General features: G+C 48.0%; 2 protein-coding genes across 18 annotated transcripts in view; one reads left to right on the plus strand and one right to left on the minus strand.

Moving 5' to 3' along the window:
* Window positions 1-7,197, plus strand: part of LOC147573022 (leucine carboxyl methyltransferase 1-like) — a 44,572-nt gene extending 37,375 nt beyond the window's left edge. The window contains exon 8 of the mRNA XM_086692486.1: window positions 6,845-7,197. Coding sequence (XP_086548612.1) covers window positions 6,845-7,000 — 156 coding nt within the window. The 3' untranslated portion in view covers window positions 7,001-7,197. The remainder of the gene's footprint in view (window positions 1-6,844) is intronic.
* LOC147573023 (uncharacterized) overlaps window positions 1-22,005 on the minus strand; it is a 115,015-nt gene that overhangs the window by 19,190 nt on the left and 73,820 nt on the right. For 16 of the 17 annotated variants that reach the window (XR_015245565.1, XR_015245564.1, XR_015245563.1 and 13 more), the window contains one exon: window positions 744-783. Coding sequence is in view for 6 of the 17 variants with exons in the window: in XM_086692487.1 (XP_086548613.1) it covers window positions 744-783 (40 nt within the window). In the remaining 11 variants the exon portion in view is untranslated. Of the gene's footprint in view, window positions 1-743; window positions 784-12,321; window positions 12,440-22,005 lie in introns of all 17 variants that reach the window. The other variant, XR_015245567.1, reaches the window with a different exon arrangement.

The following is a 22,005-nucleotide window of genomic DNA, read 5'->3' on the forward strand; positions in this document are numbered from 1 at the left end:
AGAAGGGTTCTGTCTTTCCCGGCGTGCCGTGAGGTGGGCGGAGACGGAACGGGGTTGAGGCCGAGTGAAGGGATGTGCACAAAGGGTCCCAGGCCTTCTGGAAGAAACCCCCAGCCCCAAAGTTAGGGAAGCCTGTGAGAGACGAAGTGCAGTGGCCCCGGCCGAGGTCCCTGCAGGAAATATCCCTCCTGCAGGGCAGAAAAGTCCAGGCTGGTAACAGGCCACCTCAGGGCCTCAGGGTGGTTCTGACAGGTCTGGTCACCGTCACTGAGACTCTATGTCCGTCAGGAGCCAACTCAGCCCAGAAGTGGAGGAGGATAGCATGAGAGGCAAGAAGTGGAAACTCTAGGCTGTTGCTGGCAGGGCCTGTCCCATCAAGGACACCGTCATAGCAGCGAGCGACAGGCCCGCAGCCTGCCCGGGACCCGTGACCAGGCTGCAGTGCCGGTGGACCGGCCAGGCCAGCCAGCGCCTCCCCCACCCCACCCCGACACCTGGCACTTGAAAGCAGGACAGCCCCATCTGAACTTCACAGCATGACACCGAAGTTCCAGATCCCCTTTTTATCACCGTGCAACCCAACTGCTTTTCTTTCCTGCTCGGGACCATGCCGATCAGTCTCATCGTGTCTCAGATCATACATACAGACGTTCGTACACAGATCTGCTTCAGTTCTCGCCGATGAGGCTTTGTTTTGTTTTCCTCTTTAAGCAAAGCACTTTAAGAAGATTTTATTTTGTTACCTGTAACAGATCTTCACTGAGGACTTCTGTTTTCTCAGCTCTGTGGGAAAAAATGAAAAGCTCAGAGTCAGAAATCCAGAAATGCAAAGGAACTCGTGAAATGTAACAATTATTATCCCAGAGTTTAAAACAAAACAGCTAGGGACGGACGCCTGGGTGGCTCGGTCGGTCGAGCATTCAACTCTTGACCTCAGCTCAGGTCATGATCCAGGGTCGTGGGATCAAACCCCACGTCGGGCTCTGTGTGGAGGGTGGCGCCTGCTTGGGGTTCTCTCTGTCTCCCTCGGCCCCTGTCTCCCCCCGTTCCCCGCTTGTGTATGCATGCTCTCTCTCTCTAAAATAAAAAAATAAAAAATAAACAAAACAGGCAGAAATGAATGATAACGTGGGGAGAAATTCCACCAATGTTGACATCAGAGGGCTCCTTGAGCAAAACCAAAGAAAAAAACCAGCAAACAAAAGTCTGCAAAGAATAGCAACCCCAAACAAGAACAAAGCCTCGAGACCAGTGGCTCCCAGACCTGGGCGTGTATAGAATCACTGAGGGTGGGGAGTGTGCGGATTTAAAATGCCAGTTTCCAGGCCTCACCTCTGTTCAAAAGCAGGTCTGGAACACGATCCTGCTTCTTTAAGAGGCCCTTTCCTCCCAGAATTCCATGGCCGAGACCCACAGGCCACCCTTGGAGAGAAGACTGCTCTAGAGGCGCCTCGCTGGCTCAGTCGGTAGAATGTGCAACTCTAGATCTGGGGGTCATGAGTTTGAGCCCCACATTGGGCATGGAGCCTACTTAAAATAAATTTAAAATAAATAAATAAAGAGCGCTGTAGAGAAGCTGAACCTTCAGTTCCTAAAATGATCATTTCTGGGGCGCCTGGGTGGCGCAGTCGGTTAAGCGTCCGACTTCAGCCAGGTCACGATCTCGCGGTCCGGGAGTTCGAGCCCCGCGTCAGGCTCTGGGCTGATGGCTCAGAGCCTGGAGCCTGTTTCCGATTCTGTGTCTCCCTCTCTCTCTGCCCCTCCCCCATTCATGCTCTGTCTCTCTCTGTCCCAAAAATAAATAAACGTTGAAAAAAAAAAAATTTTAAATGATCATTTCTGAGCTTGACAGCCTTACTGAAACACGTTTGTCACAAATCCAGGAACGTGATTCAATGATACACACACAAATAGTAACAACTGAGTACTTCCTTCAGGCATCTCATCTTTACTTTAAAAAGAAACAAAGTACTTTCACAGCGTTCTCCCACTCATGCTTTCCAATTATCATTAACTATGTAGACCTTTCCAGAAAGCCGACCTGGCGGCCATCAATCGGCAGAGGAACATCCTGAGTTGCTCGAGCCTCAGTTGCCAGATCACGCTACTTTCCGAGGACTCCTCTGCAGTCCAAAGGGGCAGCACTGTTGCTGTACGTAATACCCAGAATGACGGCAATCGAGGTGCCATAGTGGGACTTCTGGTTCAAACAGTGATTTAAGTCGAGTCATTTGACACCCCTGTAATCAAGTCATTTGATTACAAAGCAAATCAATGTATTTATTATCCTTTGTTTCATTTTACCAACTAGACCCTTTGCTTTCAATTTAGAGGTACTTTACCTAAAAAGGTATCTGGAGACTGAAATCTATGTGGAACATATTATACGAAAATGTTAACATACAGCTTGAAAATAAGTTGACACTATGTTTCCTGCCTTTATGGACACTCAGCCACATATTACACTGATAAAATTAATTTTAGAAAGAGATCCAATATCTCTTCTTAATCAGATTTATTTCTGGGCTTTCTAGTCTGTTCCATTTATGTATCTTTTTTATGCCAATACCATCCTATTTTGATGACTACTGCTTTGTAATATACAGCCGACCCTTGACCAACATAGGAGTTAGGGGTGTTGACCCTGTGCAGTGAAAAATTGGCACGTAACTTTTAACTCCCTGAAAATTTAACTACTAGTAGCTACTGTTGACCAGAAACATCACTGAGAACATAAATAGTTGGTTAATATGTATTATATGTTATGTGCATTGTTTAATGTATTCTTACAATAAAGAAAGTTAGAAAATGTAATTACTTTTTAACATTTTTTAATGTTTATTTACTTTTGAGAGAGAGAGAGAGAGAGAGAGAGAGAGAGTGTGTGTGTGTGTGTGCGCGTGCAGGTGAGGGACAGAGAGGCTTCAGACTCTGAGCCTGTTAGCACAGAGCCCAATGCAGGGCTCGAACTCACGAACTGCGAGACCATGACCTGAGTGGAAGTTGGACGCTTAACCGACTGAGCCAGCCAGGCACCCCTAGAAAGAAAATGCTATTAAGCAAATTGTATGGAAGAGAAAATACATCTACAGTACTGTACTGCAAAAAAAAATCTGCATATACGTGGACTCATGCAATTCAAACCCACGTTGTTCCAGGATCAAGGAGTTTGAAATCGGGAAGTGTGACGCCTCCAGCCTTGTTCTTCTAGCGCAGGATTGCTTTTGCTGTTTCAGTCGTTTGTGGTTCCATGTGGATTTTACAATTGTTTTTCTTTTTTCTGTGAAGAATGCCATTAGAATTTTGATGGGAACTGTACTGAATCTGTAGACAGCTTTGGGTACTATGGAGGTTTTAATATTAAATCGTCTAAACCATGAATACAGGCTATCTGGTAAGATTACTTTTTGTGACGAATCAGGAGTCTGGAATGTAACATACAAATTGGGGTGGCTCCTTCACACTAAGATACCCCCATTGGTCTATGCTAGCCCCACCTTAATTTTAGGGAACCACCATGGTCCCTACCTCCCCCAATACGTGCTCCAAATGACTCGATCTTTCTCATCACTGTGTCTGGTCCAAGGCTCAGCCCTTTCTATGCTGAACTGTTTGGGAGTGTTCATCTTTACCAGAGAATCTGCCAGTAGAACTTTTACCCAGGGAAGTCTAGCAATTACTCAGAATACTGGCCACGGTGCCCATTCAAAGAGTATATTAGCCACAGAAACTTGGTTTTTACTGAGATGTGATTTTTTTTTTAAGTTTACTTATTTATTTTGAGAGAGACAGGGAGAGTGTGACTAGGGGAGGGGCAGAGAGAGAGGGAGAATCCCAAGCAGGCTCCTCGAGATCAGTGCCCAGAATCTGATGCAGGGCTCAATCTCACAATCTGAACCGCGAGATCATGACCTGAACCGAAATCAAGAGTTGGACACTCAACCGACTGAGCCACCCTGGCGCCCCTGAGATGTGATTTTTGATCAGATTTTAAAAATTCATGAATAAAGCAAAGAGGGAGAGCAATATGTTAAGCTTATCAAGGCACCTAGAGACAGCGCAAGCCAACGATTAAAAAAAAAAACACTTGCTAAATCACATTGTTTTCAATCAGACATTTTTCTCCACAGACCTAAACTTTTTGTATGCGGGTCTTTTTCTGCTTCGTCAGAGCCTTCTTTGTGTCCAATGTTCTGTGCTTGAAAACACACTTGAATGTTTCCTGTCTGTAACTGGGAAAACGATACAAAGCAGGAAAGCACTTCCGGCTCACCATTTTACTCTGGGGTTTGTTTTTTCCTATGCAAGCCACTGTGCAATCTCACTAGTCATTCAAACAAGGCTTACTTACATAGGGCAGCATTTTTAAATTTATTACTTTTTGGTAAAGCATTAACTTTTTCCCTTGTAATCCCCAAAACCTACAAGCGGCAGGGCTGTGCAGGCCTCGATGTCCTCCCCGGTTCCCTTGACTGGTTGTGGTAATGGCCGCCTTTCAGTCGTGCCTAACGGGAGTCTCACGCTTACTGGGCCAGAAGAAAACGGAAACGCCCCCAACCTGAAGCAGTTCAACTTACCCGGAAAGACACAGAGGCTTGCACTAGGGCACAGGGTCAAAGGAAAACCTCCAACTGGCGTGACAATTTCCAACTCTAATTGTGGACTGATTTCTGGAGAAGTTTCTGCCATCGGTACACTCAAATGCCCAACGCCACTAATGTGAAACACCACCCTGTTTCCCAGGATACAGACTACTTACTGCACGTGGGCCGCGTCCACCTGCATAACGCACGTATCATGGGACCGTGGAAATAAATGCTCAAGTCCACACCTTCAGTGCATGCTGTGATCTGCCAAGCACTGTGCATGACTGACCTCTTCCCTGCGAGCCAGAGAGATCCACGGGGGCAGAGACCAAGTCTATCTCGGCCATCACTGCCCCCCCCCTTCCCCGGAGCACCCGGCTTGCCATGGCCACCTGCCTGCCACACCGTTGTGGGTGCTTCGTAAATACACACTGAATGCATTAACGAAAAAGCAAATGGCTGTCCCAACAATAGAGAATGGTTTGAAAAAAAGGTCTTTCTAGATTTCAACAGAGGTAGCAAGAAAAAAATCCAATAGCAGTAGGCAGAAAAGCAGACGTGTGCGTAGAATTGCCTTCCACAGTAAAATCCACAGCGACTAAAATTAAAACATGATAGTGCCTTCCCAAGCTAATGTTTTTTGTTTTGTTTTTTTTTAATGAAAGAAAGAAATACAGCAAGTAAACTACCCATATTACCAGGGGTCAGCGAACTATGGCCCACAGATCCAATCTAGCTCACTGCCTATTTCTGTATGGCAAGCTAATGGTTGTTACTTTAAAATGGTTGGGGGTGGGGGAAAGAAACTCCAAAGAGGAACATACGTACGATGCGCAAGGATGCTACGAAATTCAAGTTTCGGTGTGCACAAATCAAGTGTGACTGGAGCACAGCCAGGCTGATACGTTTCTGCATCATCTATGGCTGCTTTCACACCACAACGGCAGGGTGGCGTTACTGCGACAGAGACCAGACGGCCTGTGGAGCTCAAAATATTTACTCTCTGGCTGCCTACCAACCAGGGTGCCAACCCCGGCTGCACACCAGTGATCCTCACGGGGTGTGGTGCAAACCTCACAAGGAGGCTTTCTGGAGTCACTTTGAGGACTGGTACGTGAAGCCGGTCCGGAGGCGTGTAGCCGGCCTTCTCCGAAGTCCCGCCTCATGTTTGAGAAGCTGCCGCTAAAATGAACGGGGGCGGCTGACTCTGATGATACAGTCCAAATGTGAGGCGCAGCCCGATGCTGGGGACGTTGGTGACAGGCGGAAATCAGACGTGATGTCTCTCCTCCCCCTACCCACCTCCACCCACTCCCCACCCCAAAACCCACTGAAATATTGTTAACTATTGTTCTCTTCCCAATGCTTACCGACACACCAATGTCAGGACAAGTTCTAAATAAATACCACTGCCTGGGTCAGGCGTCGGCAAACTTTCTCCGGAAAGGCCAGATCGTAAATATTTCGGGCTTGCAGGCCACACCATTGCTGCTGCAACTACTCCGCTCTGCCACTGAGACACAGAGGTTGTCACAGACAACATACAGACGAATGGACCTGGCCATGTTCCAATAACCGTGACTTCTGGCCGCTGAAATGTGAGTTCACATAACTTTCCTAGGTCACAAAATATTCTCCTGATTTTTTTCCCAAACACTTAAAACTGCATAGTTTGCTGACCTCTGATCTGTGTACCGGTTCAGTGTGGTTTCCCAAGAAGCTTTGATCTTTTCTAATCACTCCCAATTCTTCTTACTTTGAAGGGGGATGTCTGCGCGTTCCCAACTTGCTCTTCTGAAGGCAAGCGGCGCCGCTAGCTTTTCGGGATTTCACCAGCTCTGAGCCACTCTCAGCCCGAGAGCAAAAGCTCACCTTTTACCACTCAGTCCCTCTCTCCCCAGGGATGGCAAACACACGGCCCCGAGAGCCAACACGAACTTCAAACATCAGTGCCTTCCCACTGCCCCAAGATTCTGGTGTTGACGGCTTTGGTTGACCAAGCCACACGAGAGTTCATAATTCTGTTGGTTTTTCACTTCAACCATCACTTGGGTGTATCCAAAAAAAAAAAAAAAAAAAAAAGTGAGACACGGAGAGAATTTTTAATAAACTGATTTGAAATGCTGGTTACCTGCAAATATTTAAGTGCATGTTTGAGAAAGAATATAAACTATGACCCATCAATTGAGGCGTCTCAATACGGTCTACAGGGCAAAGACATACACGGTCACCGACTGCAATGAAATTTATATTTGCAGGGAAATGACAGCGGCCAGATGCATTCTGCCGGGAACCAGATTTTGAGCAACGCTGTCCTCTCCTGGTACAAGCCTTTACAAAACCCACTTGAGCCTCTGTGCCCAGTCTGGACACACTCGTCTGATTTCACAGTGAGCCAGGGAACTACTGGGTGACTTTTTCCTGTTCTGTCTCATTAGATTAGCGGTCTTCTTAAATTTCTGGGCAGTGATCTGAAGTCTACCTAACTGGATTTTAAAAGTAAAGGAACCCTATGACACTTTATAAAAATGAAACAATTTGTTACACATTCCAAAAGTAGTTTTAAAAGACTTAAAAGAGGGTTTATAGACTTCTAAAGGGAAAGTATGGGAAAAGAAAAACAGAAGACCCCTGCATAACACTGAAAAGGAAAAGGGTAGTTTTCAGAGGGAAAATGATCAAAGTATTCTGGTAATAGGATGGGTGAAATATACCTAATACCTATTTGTATATACCTAACACATATACCTACGTACATAATTGCCTTCATGTTTATAGCTTTCCTAAGATTAATACCGTTTACTTTTTACCTTAAACAACGATAACAAAACCCTGATGGCTCTTAACTGAATCTCTGTATTATTATTATTATTTGAATTCCAGTCAATAAGATGAAAGGTTATATTCTCAGATAAACGGAATTGGGTTTTATTGTCTTCCTACGCACGTAAGCTTATCCCACAGCTTTTTGTTTGGTCAGCTGGCCTTTTTCCCCCTCTGGCACACGAAATGGAATCTATTTGCTGTCCCTGCTGTAACCATGTGCTCCACCAACAATTTCTGCTCGTGGCAAAGTCGGAAGGAAGCTCGCTGCCGGGGACACTGTGCAAGTCCCTGCGGTGGTCTCCCCAGGGGAGTCATTTAGATAGTAAACCTGCTTGGGCCTGAGGGCAGCTGAGTTTGAGGTTTCAAAATGTACTGAAGCAGGCAGAAATATGTGAGACCTATTTTGTAAAGGATCTCAACGCGGACAAAGCATGTGGAGCTAAATCCTATCGGGGAGGGGGGCGGTTCTGGGATGGGGGATTCAGTTTACTGCCACAGCCGGGCAAGAAGTCAGGCGGAGGCGAAAGGCCATACACAAAAAAATGTAAAGCAGAAGTGCCAAAGGCAAGGCCACACGAATTCAGGGCTCGGCTCTGACTCAGTGCCGTGGCCACCGGCAGGGAGGCACTCCGCATCTTAAGACAGGTTGTGCAAGCTCTCTTCCAAATGCTTCTCCCTAAGTCAGCACATCTGGACTTTGAAAAGCACGTTTCCATAAAAAGCGGGTTATAAATGATCATTAAGCTCTCAGTCCAGGACCCGCTGGGCTTACGGCTTATCTGAAGTGCTCATTACGCTTACGGCTTATCTAAAAGGCAGCCCTTGTAGGCGCCTATTGATTTCTCTGAGCCACTGTGAATCTAGGCAACGGTAGTAAAAAAAAAAAAAAGAAAAATCCAAGAGGTAACAGCGATTCTCAACCATAGCTACACATTATAATCCTGGGGGCTTTAAAAATACTACAGGTGATTCCATTTTTTTTTTTTTTTTAATATTTATTTTTGAGAGACAGAGAGACAGAACACGAGCAGGGGAGGGGCAGAGAGAGAGGGAGACACAGGATCCGAAGCAGGCTCCAGGCTCCGATCTGTCAGCACAGAGCCGGACGCGGGGCTCGATCTCACTAACGATGAGAGCGTGACCCGAGCCAAAGTTGAAGTTTAACTGACTGAGCCACCCAGCCACCCCCAGATGATTCCATTTGTATGAAATGGCCAGAAAAAGCAAATCTACAGAGGCAGGAAGCAGATTAGTGTTAACTGAGGGCAGGGGTGGAACTGAGCACTGACTCTAAAATGGCCTAAGGGATCTCATCGGGGTGAGAGAACTTTTGTAAAATCAGACTGTGGTGACGGTCACACGATGCTGTCGGTTTGCTAAGAAATCACTGAGTTTTGGGGGCGCCTGGGTGGCTCAGTCAGTTAAGCGTCTGACTGCGTTCGGCTCAGGTCATGATCTCGCAGTTCGTGAGCTCAAGCCCCACATCAGGCTCCATGCCGACAGCTCAGAGCCTGGAGCCTGCTTCGGATTCTGTGTCTTCCTGTCTCTCTGTTCCTCCCCTGCTTGCACGCTGTCTGTCTGTCTGTCTCTCTCTCTCTGTCTCAAAAATAAACATAAACATTAAAAAAGGAAAAGAAAGAAAGAAATCACCGAGTGTTGCACTTAAAATGTGCGAGTTCTACGACATCCCAAGGTGGTTTCAGAAAGATTAATACCCGGACCCCAAGCCGGAATGACCGAATGGAACCTCTGGGGGTAGGGCAGGGCATTCTGTCGTAAAGCTTCCCCGGCCATTCCAAAGTACGGCGAGGGTTGAGAACCCCTGAGGGAGGAGGGTCAGAGGACCGAAGCTGGCAGGTGGCGCGGTAATCACCAGGACGCGACAGAAAGAGGGTCCGGCAGTAAATGGCTGGGAGTAGCAAAAACAGAGGTGCTCCCAGAGAACGGGCCGCGGCCGCACCCTTGCTGGGTCAGTACTGCCTGGAACGGGGTCTGTGTGTGACTCACAACCGAGCTCACGCTCCTGCCTTTGCAGGCTGAGTGATAAGAACCCGAGGGCTGGCGGACTCTTAAGGTTCACCGCAGGCAAAGAAGGAGACGGAATGCGGTACGAGCCGAGTCAGGGCTCTGGGGTCAGACAGATCTGACTTGGGAGTCCCAGTGCTGCTGCTTGGTCGCTGCAAATATGAGTGCCCATGCCTTCCACAGTCAAATGGGAACGATGGTCATAATAATGCCACCACCACAGTGATCGTTTAGCGACGCCATTCATCTCCTTCGGCTCATTAATGTGGTCCCGGGTGAGGGTTCACGGAGCGTCAGCTGTCCGGAGCAGTACGACAGATGACCGCCACCTTCAGATAACTCCCAAGCTAAGTCTTATCTGTGGAAGGCTTCTGCAGTGACCAAGCGTTCTAGCTTCTCCCAGAAGTTACGGCCGAGTGCAGGCCACACAAAGATAAAACCACAACAGAAGCGGGCAGCCCGTTCAGCTACAACAAAGAGTTGGTTGTGGTCACACTGCGTGGGCTGGAGGCCCCCAAAGAGAATCACAGGCACGTAACGCACAGAAACTCAGAGACCTAGTATGTGGTGAGTTAGCAAAAACCCTTCATCGAAGGATCAACGTCTCAGTCCTCTGTGCCTGACGCCGCTGGGAATGAGGCTATACAAATGCCAGCCCTGGTGGTTCTCAGGTGTGCCTTCCCAGAGGGCCAAAGAACTCTCTGGACAGAAACCATCTTAGGATGACCTTGCTATGAGATGTGTAGATCTTCATTCATTCAGCCGGTATTCGTGGAGCCCTCTCTAAATGTCAAGCACTGGGGAGGCTAGAAGGAGAGAAATGAGCCGCAGTCCCCACCCTTGGGAGCTAAAAGGAAAGACAGAAATGTAAAGAACCAACTTTGTTCCGAGTTTCTGGGAGCAGAGCAGCAGAATGGATTGTGCGGCCAGGAAAGGCTTTACAGGGAAGCAGTCTAAGCAGACCCCAACAGTATGGGAGAGGGAATGCGCAAAGGGTCCTACACTAGGGCACAGAAGAAGAGGAGAGGGGGGCCTGGCTGAAAAGAACCAAGAACCAGGAACTAAGGGGCAACAGGGAGCCATTGATGGTTTCTCTGTCCTGGAGTGGCATCAGATTTGAGTTTCAGAATGAAAATTCTGACCCTGGAGGACAGGCCAAAGGTAGGAGAGCATTTGAAGGCCTCTGCAGTTATTCAGGGAGTGAACAAGAACACAGGCAGGAAGCCCTCCCAGTCTGATCTGGGCCGATGCCATGCTGCTATTTTAAAAGAAATGGTAGGACTGACTCACCGACTATAAACCATCAACTTGAAAAACGCTTTAAAAAGTTCAAGGAAAACCTCTAAAATGTGGAGGTCTCTCTGATCAGGAAATAAATCAGAATAGAAGCTAGAATTCATGGACATAACTCAGGTAATCAACCAGCTTTCCAGTACTAGATTAAGCTTGCATTCGTACATTCCTCTCTGTTATGAAAGCGCTTTTGCATAATTATTTCATTTTATTCTCTTACACGTACCCTTATGGGGCAATTTTTATCCCTAGCTCACGGGTGTGGAAACTGGGGCAGCCACCCGTTAAATAAATGACATGGGAACCGAAGCCTTTGGACCCTCAGGAAGAGCAGTTTTAAGGTCCCTGACCAAAGCGGACTCTCTCCTCATTTGTTTTCACGCCAGATTCTGGTCCCGGCTCCACCACAAACTAACCTTAGGCTCTAAAAATACAACTCGCGACATTCCTGTACCTCACTTTATTTACGTTTGCATCAACCATCTCATGCAACTTTTAAGAGATTGCAACAAAACAGAATGTTTGTGAGAAAAGAGAATATTTGAAACCTTCAAAGCTGTGCTTTGCAAATGTACGGTCGTATCTGTATAAACAACAATAAATGCTACAGATTTTTCAAGGCATGCAAGGCAGAGAATTTGGAATAACTGTGGATCCCCTAAGTGTCTAGGAGGAGAACACAATGCGGACGTAGCCCAGAAAGTTCCATGATCAGCGTGGTGCAGAAAATGAAGGGAAAAAATGTTCACCTGGAAAACTGGGGTGAGGCTCTTTTGCTGGATGACGGCGAGATTCTGGGTGGACAACACCATAAATCTTCACTTGCCCTTTTTTAAAGGTCAAAGAAAAGAGTGTTCCGACACCGTGGCTTGATGGAGGGAAGGACGCTATTGATGACTCAAAACAGAACGCGAGGTGTTTTTTTTTTTACCCTGAAAAAGAGGCTTTTCCCCCAAAGGATATTCAGAATGATGAAATGGTCCCTGAGTGGAACAGTACGGCCCATCGCTGCATTCGACCCCACAGGGTGTCATGCATACTTTGCCGCTAACCTTTTCACTCAGTTAGTCACTGAGCAAATATGTGTTGGAGTCCCTTCCATGAGCCATCGCGAGTAAGAGTCACGGCCCCTGCGCTGACTGGGCGCAAGGGCTGTCAAGGAAAGTAAGCGATTATGCTCCAGCGCAGTGAGTGAGGCACAGGGCCTCCGAGAGGAGAGGGCTGTCGTCTCCACCATCACAGCTAACTAACGTTTACTGAGCTCATACTATGCGCTTGGCACTGGTCCAGGTGCCTCGTAAGCGTTAACCCCCTTGACATTGGCGGTAACATCCAGGGGGTAAGTATCGTTACCTCCACGTTAGGTAGGAGGAAACGGAGGCACTGAAAAGTGACGTGACCTGCTCCAGGTTTCACGGGAGGGCGCTGAGTCTGGGCAGTTTTGCCCCCGAGATCCCGTTCTTCGCCTCTGTGTTCCGAGTGCTTTGCACGTGTGGACTCACTGAATCCTCAAGATAACTAAGCCATCGATGCTATCACCATACCCATTCTGGAGATGAGAAACCTAGACGCAGAGATGATGATAACTTACCAAAGGTTAGAAGTGATGGGAGGGCATCTGATGCAGGCCTGAGACAGCAGGAAGGTTTTCTGAAACTGGTGATGGCTCTTGAGACCTACTCCGTGAGCTGGATTTAGAAGCTTGGGTGCTGAGGAAGGGTACGTGAAGGCAGTGAGGACGGACGTGGGAAAGAGCGCGCGGGAAGAACACACGCAAGGCGATAACGGGGGTGGGAGAACCGTGGGCCCCGGAACCCCTCAGGCTTGGGTGTGTGGGGCCTGCTGGAGTCTGAGGGGGAGCGGGAGGTCAGGGCCGCCCACCACGGAAGGAGGGCAAGGGACAGCTGACGACACCCCCGACCCTGGGACCATCCGAGGCTCAGACAGGCAGAGCCTGCCGAAGAGCGGTGGGAACGACCGAGAGGAGGAGCGGTCCCTGCCGGCCTCTGCACCTCAAAATGAGTATCGGGCACTGGGCCACTACCGTAGGGAGGGCACGAGAGCTGAGGAGAGTTCTAGCTCTCCTGAGGCAGGCACACAAGTCCTACTAAGTTTGGGGGTAAGGCAGGACAACTGAGATAAACAAGAGCTGCCAAAGGAGACATTTTCATCCGACCCTCAAATAAGCGGAAGCCTGTGGCGAACTGAATGCGCCCAGAGCCACAGCAGAGCCCAGACTCCTGCAACAACAGACTAGCAGAGCTGAGTGCCTGCACGAACAGCCTGACACAAGAGGTGTGGCACTCTCAGCGTCGACACGTGGCTAGCATCCCGTCAAAACTCACCACAGGAGAAAAACAGAAACGATGCATTATCAGGACACGCAGTCAATGGAACTAGATCCAAAGACGGCCAAGATGTTGGAATTATTTTGCAGGGACTTAATTACAGTAAGTACCTTAGAGCATCTAGTGAAAAAGGCGGGCCGAACGAATGAGTAGATGAGGGGTTTCATCAGAGGTTTGGAAGTTGAAAGAAATGATCCAAACGAGGGGCACCCGGGTGTCTCAAGCCAGTTAAGCGTCTGACTTTGGCTCAGGTCATGATCTCACAGTTTGTGGGTTTGAGCCCCGCATCGGGCTCCGTGCTGACAGCTCGGAGCCTGAAGCCCGCTTCGGATTCTGTGTTTCCCTCTGTCTCTCTCTGTCTCTGTCTCTCTCTCTGTCGCTTCCCTGCTCGCGCTCTGTCTCTCTCGAAGATAAATAAAAACATTAAAAAAAAAATTTTAAAAATGACCCAAATGAAAATACAGAGAGGAAGAAAATTGGAACGATATCCAAGAACAGTGGGGCAGAGAACTACTGAATACCCAGTGGCTGGGAAGTATCCAAATTTAATGAACAATACCAATCCACTTATTCAGAACTCCAAGAACTCCAAGCAGGATAAACACAGAGAACGACACACCTAAAAGGATCAAGGTTGAAGTGTTGAGAAAGACAAAGAGAAAATCTTGAAGGCAGACAGAAAAAAAAAAAAAAAAAAAAAAGAGGCACTTAACGTGCAGGGGAGCGACACAGGAACGACGGCTGACTCATCATCAGAAACACTAGGACCAAGTGACAACAGAGTGGCATTTTAAAGTGCTAAAGGAAGAAAAAACAAACAAACCAGTCAACCTGCAATTGCACACCAAATGCCAATATTTCAAAGATGAAGACAAAACTAGTAACGTTTTTGTAAGTAATCTCTACAGCCGACGTGGGGCTCGAACTCACGACCCCAAGATCAAGAGTCGCGTGCTCTACCAACTGAGCCAGCCAGGCAACCCTAAAATAATGACATGTATCAAAGAGACAAAGGTTAAAGAGATCTCATCTCCTGAAGACCTCACCACGGCACGGTCGTGCGGAGGGGAGGGAGAGGGAGGCGGAGAAGGAAAGAATTTAGGCATCTGCCATCTATACTGGACCAGTCTGGGCGGGGATAGCTCTTAGGGAAGGAATGATGCCAGCACTGACTCGTCATGGCTGTCTGCAGTCCCGGTCAAAGGAGGGCTGTGAGACTGCACCCAGGCACCCTGGGAAAGAGAACCAGACAGACTGACAGTGACGACAGAAGGATGTACCAAACAGTCCAACTACGGATGTTTTTTTTTCCCCCAGGCTAAATGTTATTCTTGATGTCACGCCTTGAGCTTCACTGTGCGGGCACATCAGGCACAAGAAGTGTTTGTTGGAGATTTATCTACTTTCTAGTAAAGTATTAGGATAGTTTAGCATAAAGAGAAGACTGCCAACTTTCAGCTTGCAGCTTTTAACTTCTTAGGTCTCTGACATCTTGGGAGATTAAGGAAAAGTTCTGGTTGCAAGTCGGCTTGGCAATTTACAGTTCACTATTTCCCAGCCTTGACACTTTTGACATTTTGGTCTAAATAATTCCTTCCTGTGGGCTGTCCAGAACACTGTAGAATGTTAACAGCATCCCTGGCCCTTACACGCTTAAAACCCAGTGGCAACGTGTCCCCCTCTCCCCAGCAGGGACAAGCACAACCATCTGGAGACACTGCCAGATCAGGGGGCGAGGAGGATGGCAAAACTACTTCCGGTTAAGAACCACTGGGATAAAAAAAAAAAAAATCTTTAGGGCTGCCAGGAAGGCTAAAAGACAGCAGTCTTTTCGTGTGATCGTCAACGTGACTTAGTCACATTAATAGGACGGGACGCTTGCACGAAGAGGAGGGACGCTCCTCTGACTGTGAAATGGCCTGTTTTAGGAGTGCTATTCCCGACGATGTCCATTTGGGGGAGTCCTATATCCTGAGAAATGAAAGAACACAGAAACTCGCTTCACTGCTTTTCCAAAGACCGTTTCTTTGCTTAGTGTCCTAGGACTTTTTATGAACTGGTGACAGATTTTTTAATTGCCAAGAACTCTGTACCTTTTTCTCAGTAGCTTGTTTTTGTTTTTGTTTTTAAATGGATGTACGAGCCTTTCTGAGGATTTTCTTACATCCTATTGTCCTGCCTTGGACAAGGAGCGAACAAATAAAACAGCCCCAGGGCTGCTTCTGAATCAGTCATCTGGGACTTTTTCTGAATGGCTTTTAGTACCATCTTTTCTAATTCCCAGATTTTTTTTTTTTTTAAAATACCTAACATTTCAGTGGACTGTAATGAGAGAGAAGAAACACACACGTGTTCACCAGGTCACCTGAAACGAAAATGTCTCCCATAATGTCTTAAGTTCACGAGAGAATTTTCCTACCCTGGATAATTTCAGGAGCCTACTGGTGGAGACAAGCTGTTGTGCTATAACATACTACTATGGTAGTTGTATTCCTAAGGATTTATGAAAAATCCCAAATCATACGGTCAACGCCTACAAAGGCAGGAGGGAAAAACAGAATGAAGCATGTTCAACTGGCACAGGAAATTCAATGGCATTACTGGGCAAAGCGTCCCATTCCATCTGGATATCACTTGAACAGGCGCTGGTCTTTTCTCATCACACTCTTAGTAGCATGAACATCTCACACAAGTATACCTCCTTTGCCACCCACAACCCAGAAGAACAGAAAAATACTCCTGAAAGTGTGAGTTCAGAAGGTGCTGGCCCCTTGTGGGCGGGTGAGGTGGCTAAGACTGACAGCCCAGAGCACATCTGCTGCGGGTCAAAGCCCCGTCCACCGCCTACAAGCCGTGTAAGTATGAGCGGGTTACTTCATGTCTCCGTGCCCCTGTTTCCTCGTCCGAAAAGCGGAGACGTTAAGAATTTCCAACTTCCAGAGCTGAGTGGATTAAAAGAGAGGATACACGCAACGAGCTAATTCCTAGAAAGCTCAAAATGTGGTTTTTGTTGTTATGACGTTAAGTGGCTGAGAGTGTAGACTCTGCAGACAGACTTGCTGGTTCTGTGACCTGGGACAACTTAACTGAAGCTCTCTGGGCCTCTGTTTTCTCACCTGTAAAAGGGGATAATACAGCACTGATTTTGGTATTAAATGAGTCAACACAAGACTAGCGCTTGGGAAAAGGCCTGGCAGATGGTAAGCACCCAAACACACATAAGCTAGCAGTGTTACAATTATTTTCTTTGGAAGGATCCTCCTGGCAACAGTGTGGAAGGTGCGTGGAGGGCTGGGGAGGGAAGACACACTGGTGCGCAGGGAAACTGAGGAGTTGAGAATGAAGAGACCGGAGGGAGAATGGGAGATCCAAGTGAGAATAAGGAGCCCCCCCCACCCCCCCGCCCAAAAGCAGCGGATAAGGAGGGGAGGCGACAGAGAGCTATTACAAAGATACAACACGCAGGACTTCGTGACGTGGCGTGGATGGAGAGGGAGAAGGAATCCCCTAGAACGGCCACCATGTTTCCACGCTGAGTGACCGGCTAGACAGCGAGGCTCTTCAACTCCAGAGAAAGTCTGGGAGCCTCTGAGGTTGGGGTCAACACGGTCAGCTCCGGAAATGCCGGATTTAAGGGGTCGATTGAGCGTGCAGTGGCGACGTCCGGTGTGTTTCTTGCTATGAGGTTCCGAAGCACAGCGGAGGCGCCCGGAAAGGAAACTCAGAGCGTGTTAGCAGGAGCAGCAAAAAGCACTGCTTTGGGGGAGTTTGCTCGGAACGCAGATGTGGGGAGAAGACGAAGGCTAAGCACAGAAGCCTTAGGGGCAACGCAGCGCAAGAGCAGCCCAAGAGCAGAGAGCAGCAGGGAGGCCGGGGAAGAAGCCCAAGAAGCTGGGAGTGTGGGCCACCAGAGCAAGGATGAAGGACCGGCCGAGAATGCAGAGTGTGGCAGGGAGGGCAGGAAGGTGTGAGGGCGGTGGCTCCCGGGAGCCAAGACGCAGGGCGCCGAGCGCAGACAGAGAAGCAAAGCCACGTGAAGAGAGACGCGAGCTGTCGCAAACCTGAACATCGCGAGTGGCAGAAAAGAGCCAGTGGAGAGAGGGAAGCTGGAAATGCAGAGTGGCCAGAGGAAGGCCGAGGAGGGAAGCCCCCGGGGAGGGGGGGGGAGCGGTGTGCGTGCGGGAGGTAATGACCTTGAGGGCAGGGAAGGTGGCGGCAGCAGGTCTTCTCTGGGAACTGGGAGGCAGGTCGTCCATCCCAGGAGAGTGGGTGTGTCTGCAGAAGGGGTGGAGTAGGTTTGAGGGAAGTAAGAGTCTGGCAACAAGGCTTAGGAAAACGGGACGGGAAACTGCGCCAAGGGCTGGAAGGCAGTCTTTAAAGCCCAGCTGAGCTTGGAGGCCGTGACAGTTGGGCCGGCCTGACCCTCCACATGAGACGATCTTTCTGGACCACGCCCTGCATCCCAGGTACAGGCGCGAAGAAGCCCCAGATGAACGAGCCTGGCTGTGGCTCTGCGCAACAGGTGAAGGAAAGAGGCCGGCTGGACAGACGGCTGGAAGGGATGTGAAAGACACCCTCTGTGACTGACTGAGGTCAGAGAAGGAAAGGGACCCAGCAAAGCACAGAGGGGGACTGTTCAGGAAAGGAATCCAAAAAGACAAGAGACTGGAGGACGAGGTGGACGATTTGGGTTCCAATTTTAGAAATGGTTCTTAAAACGCCAAGGCACATTTCTTTCTGGAAAGGAATGCCAGTTTATATTCCCACCTGTGTATGGCTGTATGACGGCCTTCGTCAGTTCTCCCGAGACAGCAACATATCATCATTTTGAGCTGTGCCAGTTTAGTAAGTGAAAAATGCAGTCTCAGAGCTTTGGGTTTCTTCGGTTAGTTACAATTTTGAAATGAGTCTTATGTACTTACTGGTCATCTGTATTTCATCTGTGAGCATTCTGTTCATGGCATTTGCTCACTATAGTGTGCTTTTTTGAGTGAGTGAGTGAGAGAGAGAGAGAGAGAGAGACAGGTTAGTGCAGGAGAGGGGCAGAGGGAAAGAGATAGAGAGCAGAGGGAGGGAGGGACTGAGGAAGGGAGGGAGGGAGGGAGGGAGGAAGAGAGAGAGAGAGAGAGAGAGAGAGAGAGAGAGAGAGAGAGAGAATCTTAAGCAGGTTCCATGCTCAGTGTGGGGCCCAACATGGGACTTGATCCCATGACCTTGGGATCATGACCTGAGCTGAAATCAAGAGTCAGACGCTCGACCAACTGAGCCACCCGGGTGCCCCCGTCGTGCACTTCTTTCAACTGATCGATAACACAGCTTTATACATTAAAGATCTTAATGCTCCGTTGTGGCTGCTCCTGTTTCCACCTAGTCATTGGCCATAATTTTAATTATGAGATAGGCAGACAGAAGTTTAATTCTTGCGTGGTTAAGTTTATAATGGTGGTTTTATTTGCGTGGTTATCTTTTATTGTTCATTCTCTGTACTTTTCTGCCAGAGCGTGAAGAACTTTCCATCTTTTCCTCCGTTCTGTGGTTCTGGGTTTTCACTTGAAACTCTTCATCCATTTGGAATCGACTTTGGCCCCTAATGGTGAGGTACAATCTAACCCGCCTACTTTTTCCAGTGCTAACCTGTTGTTTCATACTGTTTCCTCCCTGTCTTCTGACGCCTCCTTACCTCATGCCGCCTTCTTAAATCTCCCAGGGCCGGTTCCCAGGTGGTAGCAGGAGCCCCGTCTCACCAGCGTGGGAGCGCAGCTGGGAGGCTCAGGCGGCCAAGGTCAGACAGAGAGCTGGGGGACCACACGGACTCAAGTCCAGTTACTCTTTACTAGACTCCAGCTGCCCCACAGGAGTCTTCGTTTTCTTAAGCCGTCACCTAAAAGCTCTGAAAACATTATGGAACGGACTAACTATCAAAAGAAGCCGATTATTCAGGGAAAGTAATTTCATGTGATCGCCAGATCTCATCGTGGAGAATATCCCATCTCAGCTTTTCTGGGGAAGGCTCTCACAGACGTCAAGCGTGTGTTCTGGAGAACAGCGGAACACCACCCACCTACACCGGAGGTAGACACCTGTAAACAGCGCTTCTCCACAGATGTGTTTCTAGCGTGGGGGCCGTGACTACACATCTCTCCAGGAACTAGCCCGGGGTTCTTGGCCGTGGGCTTGAAGAGGTCTGTGGAGTCCGTGAAATTCTCTGCCAGTCTGTGCGTGTGGATGATTTTTGGGGGGGGAAGAGGCCGTCAGAACCTCCATGTAACATCTACAGGGAGCAAGGTTTCTATTCCTAAAGACTGTTCTAAGAGTCAGAGGCTGCCCTCTGTTAAGCCCACTGCCCTGTGACCTGCTGATCACTTCTTTAGAAGTTATATTAACATATATTGCCGGGGCGCCTGGGTGGCTCAGTCAATTAAGCATCCGACGTCAGCTCCTGTCACGATTTCGCGATTTGTAGGTTTGAGCCCCGTGTTGGGCTCTGTGCTGACAGCTCAGAGCCCGGAGCCTGCTTCGGATTCTGTGTCTCCCTCTCTCTCTGCGCCCCTCCCCTGCTCACATTTTCTCTCTCTCTCTCAAAAATAAAAACCTTTTAAAAAATAAAACTGACGAAACAAATAAAAACCTATTGCCACATAGGCTGCATTTCAAATTTCTCTTCCAGTTCCTTCCTCCGTCCAAGTGCACTGTGATTGTTTTCTCCATACGGTTAGGCTACCTCAATTCAGTATTCTGCCTTTAAGCCACACGCCTGCCAATCTTATGACTGAGCCTTGGAACAAAGGCTCAAACATCAGACACACTACAAGGTGTGTGGCTCCAAAAGCAGAGGGAAAATGCTTGTAGATTTCCACTGAGCACCACTCAGATTAGGACATTCGCATTTAAACACGAGTCCACCTTACCACATTTCTGGAATGCCTAATTAGGGTGAAATCACACGCCCTTTAGACAATATTGCTATAGACAATTATACAGCTACACATTATTTTCGAGGCTAACCAATTAAATGAGGGATGAAAAAGAAATTGCTGAAAGAAAAGGAAAAGGAGAAATAAAAACATAGATAATACATACGTAGAAATTCAAGGAAGTCACAACAATGATCAGCTAGGACTAATTTAGCACATCTTTATTTAGTACATAAAGATATAGACAGACATGAACACCACTCACATTTGCCAACTGAACTAATCAGGCACTCTTCCTATGACAACAAAGCCCTCAGGAAGCACAGAAAACCTTTGTGTGTAGAAAGAGATGTGCCAGGCTCATGGGAAAGGACATCAATCCTCCCCAAAGTTTAGTTCACAGATATGCCAGGCCATCAATGCCTGGGATTTACTTATTTTTGGGTTCTCAGGACCCACCCCATAGCAGGGACCCACTAAATATATGGATGAATGTGCTCTCGACCAATCACAATCATAGAATTTTTCTAGGAACTAGAAACGATACCAAAATTCACTTCTACACAGAAATGGGAGACAGCAACTGAAAAAGGAAAGCCAAAGGAGCCCAGCTCTGCCAGAGTGAGAACACATTACACATCCACAGTTATTATTAGCACAGTGTGGCGTCGGTGCGCACAAACACACCCACCCGAAGCCACGTGTCAATGAAAACAAAGCCAACAGAAAGTCGAGGCAGGTGTGAGAATTCTATGGTTCAAAAAAGACAAGCATTTGAAACGAATGGAAAAGCGAATAATCACTGCGTCACCGATTTCAGTAGATAACATCCAGACATAACCCGAATCACGCCAACCCCTCCCTTCTTCGCCCCTAAAGCCATGGTGCTAAATAGTTTCTCACGTCAGTCCCACGCCATTGTCCTGCTCTGGGGGCCATCACCTCTCCCTCAGGCTGCTGCGATCGCTTCCTGCTTCCTGACTCGTCTTTCACTCGTGTCCCTTCCCCTTCCTCCACAGTCCTGGCTCACCTGCCACCACAGGACACCTCCTCAATCACCAGCTTGGCTTCCTCAACCTTCTGCACATATGGGCTCCCCCAATTCTACTGCAGTGGTCCTCAAACCACGATCCCCCAAAACTGGCCCGGAAGCTTTTCGAACAATGGTCCTCCACCGATGAGCACAAAGGCCGATCGATACTGCCCGTCTCTAAAAGTTGACGTCCACGGTCACAGGTGTTCGTGTGTTTTAGTCCTGCCACCTTGGGGTTGTTTGAGGAACGTTACACATCCTAGCGTGTCCAAGAAGGTAAAAGCCGTGAGAGGAGTGAAAAGGTTCTAAGAGGAGATGAACAAGCATGATGCAAATTAAGGAAATGATAAGCTTCACCGTGAGAAATGATGCCTCCACCGATTTTCCCATACAAATATGGGACACATTCATTTCAACCTTAGCAGAAAAAATGAAAAACCGTCTATTTTGGGGAAAGATGGCTGTCAGTGTTTATTAAGCAAAGAAAATAAGGGTACACTGGTTTTAAACCTTGTTTACTAATGTTGATTTATTTTGAGAGAAGAGAGAGAGAACAAGTTGGGGAGGGGTTGAGAGAGGGAGAGAGAGAATCCTAAGCAGGCTTCAAGCTATCAGCGCAGAGCCTGACACGGGACGGGGCTCGAACCCATGAACCGTGGGATCATGACCTGAGCCGAAATCAAGAGCTGGTTACTTAACTATGAGCCACTTAAGTCCCCTGATTTTAGAGCTTCAAAGCTTTTAAGAACCAACTTACTCTATCTATTGGATGGAAATGCATCCAGAGGCTTGTGAATTTAAACACCACAATTGCTCTGGACTTAAGACCATATGGATCTACAAACAGCCATTAGTTCACTACCTCATTGGAAAATAAGAGCTGGACAGACTTTTCCCACTGCTAGCAATCAGATAGTGTCGCCTTTTTCCAATTTATAGTAAACAAACAAGCAAACAAACAAAACATGGAGTTAAAGGAC

This window comes from Puma concolor, chromosome E3, assembly GCF_028749965.1.
Source record: "Puma concolor isolate L17-30 chromosome E3, mPumCon1.1.hap2, whole genome shotgun sequence".
In the NCBI taxonomy this organism is placed as follows: domain Eukaryota; kingdom Metazoa; phylum Chordata; class Mammalia; order Carnivora; family Felidae; genus Puma; species Puma concolor.